This window comes from Takifugu flavidus, chromosome 15, assembly GCF_003711565.1.
Source record: "Takifugu flavidus isolate HTHZ2018 chromosome 15, ASM371156v2, whole genome shotgun sequence".
NCBI lineage: Eukaryota > Metazoa > Chordata > Actinopteri > Tetraodontiformes > Tetraodontidae > Takifugu > Takifugu flavidus.
The window spans coordinates 8,340,758-8,352,937 of NC_079534.1; the positions used below are offsets into that span (position 1 = coordinate 8,340,758).

The following is a 12,180-nucleotide window of genomic DNA, read 5'->3' on the forward strand; positions in this document are numbered from 1 at the left end:
GTAAAGACAGTGGTGAAGTCTCCTAATTGTCTCCTAATTGTGGTGGTCTTCAGCATAATTCCCTTGTGTTCAAGTAAAGCCAAAATGCACACTGCACAGAATGGAAACTCCAGGAGGTAGGTGACTGAGATAGCTGTGTGTCCTGCAATGGACTAGTGACATTTCAAACACATCATGTCTTTAGGTTCCACCATGGTTATCTCATGACTACTATAAACCTCTCACATTTAAATGAAACATGACTTGGACAGTAAAGACTGCTATAAAAGACATGCAACATATTTATATGACAGGTAACAACTCAATTGTAGGGACATGACTATTGACAACATTGAAAGTTCTGTAGAAAATGATGAGGAAATAACAGATTTTTTAAACTCTTGCAGATGTCAGAGAGATTTCTGATGTACACAGAAGTCTAATATATACAGTATCTGTTATACACTATGCCACTGAGAGCAATAGTCTATATAACACTACCTCGAAACAAATGTAATTGTGTTCTATGAGTCCATGTGTAACAGACTTTATGAAGTTTTATGAGTTTTGTAATTCAAGGGTCAAGGACAGTGAGCTCCTTTAATGAGATGGGACCCATATGTATCTTCTGAAGTATAATCACAGGACTGGGTCACTTGTGGGTGCCGGAATATTTAACAGCAGAATGGGTGGCCGAGCCTTTAGCTTTATCCGTGGAACCAGCTCCCTGTCCAGGTACAGGATGACTCCCTCTCTACTTTAAGATGAAGCTGAAAACCTTCCTCTGTGAGAAAATTTGTAGTCAGTAATTTTGTAGCTACGATCACTATGCTAGCTAAGCTAATGTTCATAGTTAGAACAGGAGCAGCTAACCTTTACCATCATCTTAGCTCTGGTGCTGAAGTACTTTTTAGCAAGGTACCAAACCCGCAAATAGTCATATAGGGCCCTGAGATGAACTGGCAACTCATCCAGGGGTGGACCCTACCATTGCCCATTGTGTACCCTCACCATGACCCAAAAAGGGATACAGCAGTTTAGAAGACGAGATGAGATGAGTTGAGCTATGTTGCAACTGACCGAGGCTGTCGGGAAATCTGTCTGTCTGTCTGTCTGTCTGTCTGTCTGTCTGTCTGTCTGTCTGTCTGTCTGTCTGTCTGTCTGTCTGTCTGTCTGTCTGGTTTTTTTGCATGATGTATCGACTGTTACACTCTTTTGTTCTCCACATCCTCCTGTAGCAATAGTTCCTTTGAATGCATCAAGGTCAATGGAAATGAAAATTCATGTACATTGATTAACTCCTGCATGTAATTTCTGTGATACTTCTATGCTAATTTAATTATTATTTAATTATTTTCAATTAACATTATGTTGAATTGGACAGCATGTACCTCTCCTAATGATGTGGAGTCAAGTTGGTCCAAAACTACTGGTACTGCTATTACTAGGAAGTTGTCAGTAATCATTAGAAATACCTGAAAATAATATGACAAGCAGAAATAACACCCGAAGGATGGTGATAAACTTATGTATTGCCTTGTGCTTATTAATTTAAGGACTGAAAGAAAAGGGAGTTAGTTTATTAACAGCTGATATGAAATTATGCAGTGTTACAAGCAGAATGACACTTAATGCAATGGTACTTAAGTCAGAAATTAAATTTAAAACTGAATATAGCTCATCAGGGTATTCAATACATCTTTAACAATTAAATATTAGTTAAATATTACGAGGTTTTTGAAGCATACCTGTGGAATTTTTTTATTTAAAAAAAAAAAGCTATTAAAGTTGCCTTTATATCCTTTGTCTGTGCATTCCTGTGACTCAGATCCGTGTTACTGTTGCTCACTTTATTTTAAGCTTGGTGAGAAAAACACTGGTGGTAGTGAATAATACTCTGTGTCAGCAGTTGTCACCCCTCCACACAGAATGCTGATTGGAGAATACTGTGTATATAGGCTGCAGAGGAATGTCAGAAATTATGTCCTGCATTCATGGCCAACAGAATGACCTTTTTTATAGACCCCCCCCCCCCCCCCCAAAAAAAAAAAAGATACAGGAAGGGGAAAAACCTTGAAATCATATTTTTGGGGGTAAAATGAAATACAAAAAGCAAGAAATAATCAAAATTTGAAAGGTGCCAAACAAAACACAGCCATGAATACAGATGACGGCTACTGAGGGGAGCATTTTTTAAGACTACATGATGATTTGCAAGTTGTTTATAGGCTGGTGATTGCAGTGAAGTTAAGGTGACTGAGTTGAGGTGTCAGAACCACAATTAAATAATATCAAGAAATGCCCAAGGTGTGATGCACAAATTGTTCTCAAGGTTTACTAATTAATGGGAATTCACTGAATGAACATCTTGTTTTTGAATGACATGAAAAGCAAATTGTTAGATAAGAGAAGGAGATGAAAAACCACTTCATTTCAATTGAATTATGTTCTTCCTCTTTCTGAGCCACTGGATTGCAAAAATAAGAGTGAAATGCTCAGCCGTGAAGAGGGCGTAAAAACATGTGTGAACAGGGTCAGAGCAGCTTCAACCCTGGCTAATGTGCTTGATATGTGACAATAGCATTTAGAAGCTGAAGGAGCAACCAACGTGAATCATCTGACACAGTGAGAACTACCCTGGGATTCTACAGGTTCCAAAAGTCAATTAGGGGGAAAGATGATGATGGTGATGATGATGAGGGTGATAATCTGTCCTTCTTGTTTTAGTGATGCCCATGAGGTTCCTTCACCAGATGAGAACAGTGAATCAACAATTTTTGGAGAGTGTACTTGAGCCCTATCCATGAGATTTACATATATTCACCTAATAAATACATAAATATAGTTGCACTGCATGACTACCAATACTCATAATAATGCTGACTGTGTGGTCAGAAATCCCACAGGCAGAGAAGGAGAATCTTGTCATATGTAGGGATCAAAAGAAATTTTCTGTTTGTCTGTTTAATAATATACTCAAGAGCAACCAAATCTTTAACACTTAACTGGTGTTTTGGCAGCACCTTCAGAGCTCATTGGGTGATTTATTAGGCTTGAGCATTACTGGCCTTTGTTCTGAGCCATTCTATTGTTAGACTGTTTGGTTATGCAAATAACTGGCTGAAGTCAAATCAGTTTCACTCATATGGCCCAGTTAACAAACAACAAAGTAATAATGTTTAGAATGTAAAATAGGCCTAATTTTTTGGTTCTGACCTCATTTTGTCAGTGAAAATGCAGCAGCAGCTCTGTTCCTTAAGATAGACTGAGATCAAAACCCAAGGGAGGACATATACCATTAACCTCCCCAATTTCATCACCAACTTCCAGGTGAAGGCTTTTAAACTCGGGTGAGCTGTAGTTCATAATGTCATTGCTGAAAAGTAAAATCCACGGTCACGATTAAACCACGGTTGGTGTAGTCTCTATATGGTTGATGAAACTTACAGGACAAGGTGTATGTGAGTCTGTGTTTCTGCAGAATATAAAATTATGTCATCTGAGCCACATCCTCATATATCAGAAATGTAACGTCAGCATTCTGTCTTTAATAATGAACTGCCAGCTCTTGTGTTGGCCTTCCAAGTTAGAGAAATGCAGACTCAGTGATGAATCTTCCCATCCTCTACCCTAGGGGCCATGTATTCCATTATCATTGGTAGGCTGGACCATACACTATTCTGCAGCAATAAAATACATTTAAAAAGGCCTCCCCAGTCTTACAGTAAAAAAAAATCAACCACACATATAAGACTGGTCGGGGGTTAACTGCTGCTACAGCCTACAGGCAGGCACTATACTGTCCAAAAAACTTATAGAGTTTTAACTGGAAATTAAAGCCCTCTCAAGGACACTTCTACACTGTGCCAGTTGAACTCACTGCTGTTATCTCTGCTATTAGATAACAGTGGCTGAAATCCCTCTGGTACTTCAGACAGTCTACACCTACAGATAACGCTAGTTAGAGCCAATAGCAAGCAATATTAGCTGATATTTTTGGACCCTGTGGGGCATTATTAAATTGTATATAATGTAATTAAAATATTTAGCCACATTTCAGTAACATGCTAAACACTATCACAATATATAGTCTGTTGTTATTCATCCAACTGTCAGTATTGGCAATTATCCATAACTTTTAGTCAATATTTATGCTAAAGGTCTTTGATTGACACTTTAGTCTGGGGTAAATGAGGAGAGGAACTGAAGTGTAGTACCGGTAATCAGGTAATTGACACTCAAGGTAATCCATATAAAGAATAGACACATTAATAGAAGAGAAGAGGTTAAATGGTGAATACTTTACACATCTGTCACTGCCATTGGTCAAAGAGTTTGTGATAGAAATGATCAAGGGGCTTTTTCAGTTTATATGTCCATAGGTTTAACTGATATGGAGAGTTTTTACAATGTGTATATGCAGAATATGCATGCTGGTTGGTCATCTGCTGTAGTCTCAGTTGGTTGTTTACAGTAAGTCATTAATGAATTCATGGTTGTGTATTTAACCCTAAAAAACAACAGAGAAGATGTGCATTTTCACCACGTTTCTACCAGACAATAGTTATTTTTGAAAACGGTGTTAAGTGTCAACCATGGAGAAATGTTATTTACTATGAAAATAATCAGATTTTTAGATCCATGACAATATAGATGGGTGACTAATCAACAACAGTACCGGTATTTGAAATAAGGAATGGGTTTTCAGTTACTGTTCAAACAGTTTAACTGAAATAAAAACACTGTACTGCTGGACATTGAACACAATCAACTGTTTAAAAATTGGTCTTCATGACCAAACAAAGAGAAAGTAGTTTTATTTATCTGGTTTTACTCAAACGACCTCTGAGCCTCCAGCTTTACAAGATCTATTACATGACAACTACAAACACACGTGCACACACATCCCGCACAGCAAAGACCTTGAATCTATTTACCAACCCATATGGCGTAGTCCTTCAGGTAACACTGTTCATGGACTCCAGTCAAGGCCAACATATTCACACACACACACACACACACACACACACACACACACACACACACACGCTCTAAAGTACAGTCAGAATACACATAAAAACATTTCCTAGAGCAACCCCACTGATAACAGAACTGTTTTGCAATGTTCAGTTTTTATTTTTATTTTAAAGAAAGAAATATTTCAAAAATAACAGAAAATAAATTATTTTCTTAAAAGTGATGCAGGGTGCAGCTGTTCCAGTAGTGACATCATGTTTGTAGGTCCACCCTAAAGCTGAAGGAAGCTGGTATAAAAACCTGCCACTAGGTGCACATAACTGCTCACAACACACACACATACACACACACACGTACACACACACACACACACACACACACACACAACACACTCAGCTCAGACAGCTCCTAAACACAGTTTTCACTGTGTGAGAATCATAGATCAGTACACACTCTTTCAGGAACTGAGGTTTTTAGCTCTTTTAGAATAAACACATCATTTATTTGGGGTGTTTCTTTGCTGTTGGACTGGATCTTTTGGTACATCGACACAATGATTCTGAGCATAGCTCTGATCTGGGCAGTGGTGGTGGGATTCTGCTGCCTTCTCTGGCTTGCTGTGGGGATAAGACACAGGTAAGACATTTCTACTGACTACTGTCTCCATGAAAAAAGTAAATTTTATAGACTGTTTTTAATGTAACTGACTAAAATATGACTGGTAAAAGACATGGTTCATGTCACTGCTAACTTGTCACTTGTCCGATAAAAGCTTTTGTAAAGATGATGTAATATTCATTAGTTTATCAGTCATACTGATTAAAATATGCTGTAATGCTCTAATTTTACTTCATACTTATAATCATTATTAAAATCCCCATTGTTGAGGCGTGTGCTAAATGTTCACCTCCCTCCTATTTTTCTGCAGACATTCAAGTGAACCTCCAGTTGAGAATGGCTTGATCCCCTATCTGGGTTGTGCTCTTCAATTTGGGGCCAATCCACTTCAGTTCCTTCGTAGCCGACAGAAGAAGTACGGCCATATATTCACCTGCAAAATTGCAGGGCAGTACATCCACTTCCTCTGTGACCCATTCTCGTACCATTCAGTCATCCGACAGGGAAGACACTTGGACTGGAGGAAGTTCCACTTTGCTACATCAGTGAAGGCACGTTTGTTCGATTTAATCATTTTATTGAACAGAATATACATTACCGTGGCTTTTGGTGATGATGTTCCAATCTGCAATTCCACCATAGTTCTAAATCTAGTCTTATCTCAATTAGGCATTTGGCCACGATAGCTTCGACCCTCGTCATGGCCACACCACAGAGAACCTACACCAAACCTTTCTGAAGACCCTGCAAGGTGAAGCTCTGCCCTCCCTCATAAAAACCATGATGGGCCACCTTCAGGATGTCATGCTGAAATCAGATACACTCAGGCGCAGCAAAGATCATTGGGAAGTGGATGGCATCTTTGCATTCTGTTACAAGGTCAGTCGTGAAGCTAACTGTGGCCTGCTCAATCAGAACATACATCTCAAAATAGGGACCAGATTCATGGTAAACGGTAAACACTTACAATACTTAGTAGGTGTTTCCTTGTGTTTCTCCAGGTGATGTTTGAATCTGGCTACCTGACTCTGTTCGGTAAAGAACTGGGTGAAGATACGTGTCAGGCTCGACAGGCAGCACAGAAAGCCTTGGTGCTCAATGCACTGGAGAACTTCAAAGAGTTCGACAAGATCTTTCCTGCTTTGGTGGCTGGTCTGCCAATCCACGTCTTTAAGAGTGCTTACAGTGCCAGAGAGGTTAGTGTGTTTTGCCTTCCTTAAGAAATAATTATATTTACACAAAATTACAAAGATAATGTTGAATATAATAAACATTTTTTACCCAATGAACCATCTAGAACCTTGCAAAGACCATGCATGCTGAAAAACTGTCCAAGAGGGAGAATGTCTCTGATCTAATCTCTATGAGAATGATCCTGAATGATTCCTTATCTACATTTAATGACGTGAGCAAAGCCAGGACCCATGTTGCACTCCTGTGGGCTTCACAGGCTAACACCCTACCTGCTACCTTCTGGAGTCTCTTTTATATGATCAGGTACGCTGAATTGATCAGTCTTGTCAGTATCAAATCTGCTGACAAAACCAAATCATAAAATAATCCTGTATTAAAGAACTTGTGACATTCTTTTCAGTAACCAAATCTGACCACCATATGTGTCCTTAGGAGTCCTGATGCTATAAAAGCTGCACGTGAGGAAGCGCAGAAAGTTTTTGAAACCTTTGGTGTAAAGATTGATCCCCATAACCCCACACTGAACCTCACTAGGGATGTTTTGGACAACATGCCTGTTCTAGGTAACATTGTTAACACAAGAATGGGACTTTTGTTCTAACTGGAATTAACCTGTTGCTACCATGGCTCACATGTTGTGAAGGTCTTATTGTTAGTATGGTTTAAAAGAACCCTTCACATTGTGTTTTCTAACTTAAATTCAAAACTATTATCTTCTGTGTGCACAATCAGCACAAATGTTTCTTTACCTTCATTCTGAAGTAAAAAAAATCTTTCTTTTGACTTTGTCTGCAGATAGCATCATCAAAGAAGCAATGCGTCTTTCCAGTGCCTCTCTGAACATTCGTGTTGCCAAAGAGGACTTCCTACTGCATCTTGACAACCAAGAAGCCTACCGTATTAGAAAAGATGATGTCATTGCCCTCTACCCGCCAATGCTGCACTATGATCCAGAAATCTTTGAGGATCCATATGTAAGATCTTTTTGAAATGGCAGCAATATTGGGATGTTAGTAGGAAATGGTCATACTATGTGTGTGTAAATGATCCTTTTTCTCTCTTCCCTCTGTACACCTCAGGAGTATAAATTTGACCGTTTCCTGGATGAAAACAATCAGGAGAAAACCACCTTTACCCGTAATGGACGGAAGCTGCGTTATTTCTACATGCCTTTCGGGTCTGGTGTGACTAAATGCCCAGGCAGATTTTTTGCAGTATATGAGATTAAACAATTCCTCACTTTAGTTCTTACCTATTTTGACATGGAACTATTGGATCCTGCTATTCAAGTCCCACCTCTTGACCAGTCTCGTGCAGGTCTAGGAATCCTCCAGCCAACATATGATGTGGATTTCAGATACAAATTGAAATTAGCCTACTAGTTCCTGAAGTCATAAAAATGCATTTTGTACATACTGTACAGTTCAGTGTTGGCGAAGATGCTCCAATGTGTGTAAATAGCCTTAATCAGAGTTTTTGCTGCTTCAATTTGGTCCAAAAAAATTGTATTCTGTGGAAAAGAACCCTTCACAAAGTGTGGAAACCTTCAGTGAAGCTACCAGAGGACGTGAGCATCTCTCAAGTGACGATATGATCAGAAAAAATGATGTGGAACTTGCTCTAAAGCTGGTGCTGCAGTCACTTTTACATGTAATGTCTGGAATCTGCATCCCAGAAGCAGATGTTTGAAATGTAGTGGTCTTGTTTAGTGGCACAATAATATAGCAACCTTTAAGCTTTTTTCTTTAGTTAAGAATGCTAAACAACAAAAACTATGGTTCAGGACAGTAAAGGAATGCAGTAAAGAAATAACATCTTTTCTACCTCCGGTGAGTCAAAGTTATATTAAAAGGGCTTTCCAGTGTTACAATATCTGAAAGATTATTCACAAAATCAAATAATTTGTGCACCATTTACAATGTCTGTTTCTGAATTTTATGTGAGAAGAGAAACGTAATTTCCAAAGAAACTGACTTTACCCTCCAAAGCAGATTTTCCACAAGCTTTGAGAGCTGCTCACACAAGAATGTATATATCTAAAGTCTTATCACTTTTTCTATGTACTGTATAGATAAGCTGCCATTTACTGCTTTGAACAATTTGCAAAGTCATCACTGATAAAAAGGTCAGTGTAAACATTGTTAGAAACATACTTTAGCATAATGCTGTCTTTAGTAGCTGAAAACAGCTTGTCTAATAAAGGCATGTTTGAATTCTAACCCCAGATCATGTCTTCTTTTTTCAAGCCACAGCCAATGAATCTTGGACTTAATCAACAGTTTCAATTGATTTTGTTGATTTTGTATAGTATAGTAAAAGACAATCTGGACAAAAATGATAAAAAGAATAAAATAATAAGGACACCTCTACTCCACACCATCTCTGTGTCCCTTTTTGCTTTCATTCTCGAAGACTGACTTTCAGCGAAGACAGACGGAGTGACGCACTTTTTGGTATGTGCCACTGCCTTCCAACTCATTGGGTAACTGTTTCAGGAAGGGTAAAAAAGTTCATCCAGCCTAGAGGCTGTTCCAGCTCCAAGGGACCTGGAGACATGCAGCTTGAAGGAATGCAACATTTGCAGGCGGGCTGTGACAAAACAAAGAGAGCATTATTGCTTTAAAAAATTAAATAAATAAAAAAAGTAAAAACAAAATGCCTAAGTTGAAAAAATAATGGAACTCTTCTATCGAGGTAAATCTATAGTTACCTTAGCCATCAATCTGATGAAGGCCCCAAAGAAAAAAGAACTTGAAAAATAACTCACAACTCAGTTTTCATGGAGTTGCTACTCTAAACACTGTTCTTTCTTGTAAAACTTGTGGCTCTTCACATCAGGACAAGTTAACCAAAAAACCCAAACAAAACAAAATAAAAACATACTGTTTGGTATGCAGGTTTATCCATAAAAGCATGAGATGGGATATTTCTTCGGCTGGCAGCCTGGGAGTCTCTGTGTGTTTGAAAGAGTGAGTGCAGATTTGGGAAGTGCTTGAAGTGGTCAAAGATGAAACCTAGTGTATAAATATTGCTTGTCGTGTGTGAGGGCCTCCTTACAATGACCTAATGTTACCTGATTGGGCTATAGATAAGTGTTTGATTTTAACTTCTTAGAAGCGCATGTCATGTAGAAGTACAAAATATTAGTTCAGCTTGTGTGAGTCAGACCTTTGTGCTGCAACAGAAGACAAATGTCAGATAGCCTTAAATACATGACTGGTATAAACTTTGATAGCATATAGACTCTGACCTAAAGTAACTTGAGGGGTTACTACAGGTGAAAACCAAATGGTTTTGATTTATTTGAAGTGACTGAGTAACAGATGCATGAGACTGTTCGATGTCAGATCTGTGGATGTCAGATCTGAATTAGATGGATGAGGAAAACTGTGACGTCCCCATTTACTTGCTCATCTTAAGCAATGCACATACAGCAGTAAATCATTAATCATGTTGCTTATCATTATTCAATTTCATTTCAGTTCATCTTTAATCATATAGTGTCTGTTGTAATCATAATTGTCTCTAGGACACAGATCAAAATAGACATATTCACACCAGGTAAGGGTTTTTTTCTTTTTAATTTAAATTACCATTCGCAGGGAGGTAGTAGGTATTTATTTAGCCTCTGTGATTCTTGAATGTGTGGTTTTACTTGGCATCCCACCAAATAAACTATAATTAAGTTCTAAAGCATATGAATAACCAACATAAGAATGATGTTCCCTTAATTTAGTGATTCCCAAACAGTGCGGGGAGGATTTCAGGAGGGACACGCCAACACCTCAACTTGCTCTTCTGTTTTTGTTTCCTAAATGGCCGCAGAGATTATTAAAATGAAGCCACACATGTCAAAGCTAGATCAATATAGTGGAGCAATGCAAGCCAAGGTGAAACTGACAGAATTGCAGATGTGAAAGCCCTCCTCCCTCATCATGATGCGTGTATAAACAGTCAGGAAGGGAAAACATGTTGAGAAACATTCTGATGAACTAAAAAAGCCTCCTTTGATAACCCTGACTCTGATTAACAGCTGCTGCCTGGTTAAATATTGAACTAAACCACACTACAAGAATATTTGTTTTATTCCCATTGAAATATTCACACATAAAGCAACAACCTTGGCCTGTCTAGATTGCTAGATTCTGATATGAAGATAAATGACAAAATAGAAATGGAAATCACATGTAGACTCACATCTTTATGATAATTAGTTCAAATTAGTGCACATCAGGTATTAAAATCTTCCTTGTTGCTACTGCCCTGTTATCACTATCCACAACCCTTCACTAAATACATTTTGAATGTCCTCCTACGACTCCATAGGCTTTCTCCTCCACTAGACCCCCTCCCATGTGGACAGTGGTCAAAGGAACCATGTGAGAGTGCTTTTTGTAAACTACAGCTCAGCATTTAACATCACAGTTCTCTCCAGACTGGTGCCTATATCACACCCTGCTCCAGCCCATGGACTCAGTTCTTTTCCACTCCCCTGCTCACACCACACCCTCTGATCACACACCTGCTCTCAGTCACTGATCACACACCTGCCCTCACTCACTGATCACACACCTGCCCTCACTCATCAATCAGTTCACCTACCAGTATATATTCTCCAGCCTCACACTCACTCGGTGCCAGATTGTCTCTGCTATGCATGAACTTCCAGCGTTTACCTGCCTGTCTACCTGACCCCCGGTAAATTAACTCTGTCTTCTGTCTTGACCACGAGCTCAGCCAGTCTCCCTCTGGATTGTTTGCCTGATTCTGCCTGCCTCCCGGTTACTGACTTTTTGCCTGCCTCGACCAAGTCCACTGCCCCACCCTCGAACTGTTCTTTGTTTGCCAGATTGCAGTTAATAAACCTGTTAACTGATCATCAGTTTATTGCCTGTTTTGTACTGCACTTGGGTCCATACCATACCTATCACAGCCTAAGCTGATAGACCTCTGGAGAACAATATGCAACCTACTGTGAAATAACTACACTGAAAAACAGTAGTGTGGTTCTCCAAGGAGAGACTAATAAAAGTCTTTCATGCTGGGTTACATAGTGGAAAGACTGCACATCCACCCTGGCAGGCTCCTCCCTTTCAACATGTCAATAAGATGCTGATTTTTCTCTCATACGCAATACTGAAATGGATCCTACAAACCATTTGATGACTGAAAAATGTTGAACTGGCCAAAGAAAGTGGAAGGATTCTTGTTATCATTTAGTTAGACATTCAATTATTTTAACGTTTTATTAGTTTGGGAGTGAGGTTATTCTGACTAGACTAATTTTGTAGAAAGAAAGAAGAGGAATAGTCACCCACATAGTCCCGAATGTAGAATTATACACCATCCAAAATGTTATTTTCTCCTGCTTATGATATGATGATTTTTTCATTCTTGTTTAGAGAATTTTTA

The 12,180-nt window shown here is 38.9% G+C and overlaps 1 protein-coding gene across 1 annotated transcript; it reads left to right on the top strand.

The window, feature by feature from the left end:
* Positions 1-5,276: 5,276 nt before the first annotated feature.
* LOC130539300 (cytochrome P450 7A1) lies at positions 5,277-8,987 on the top strand. The gene is made up of 8 exons (XM_057057551.1): positions 5,277-5,592; positions 5,885-6,125; positions 6,244-6,453; positions 6,576-6,770; positions 6,872-7,071; positions 7,201-7,331; positions 7,564-7,742; positions 7,848-8,987. Exons 1-8 carry the CDS (start codon positions 5,510-5,512, stop codon positions 8,148-8,150), a joined length of 1,542 nt encoding a protein of 513 aa, XP_056913531.1. The 5' UTR covers positions 5,277-5,509; the 3' UTR covers positions 8,151-8,987.
* Positions 8,988-12,180: the final 3,193 nt, after the last annotated feature.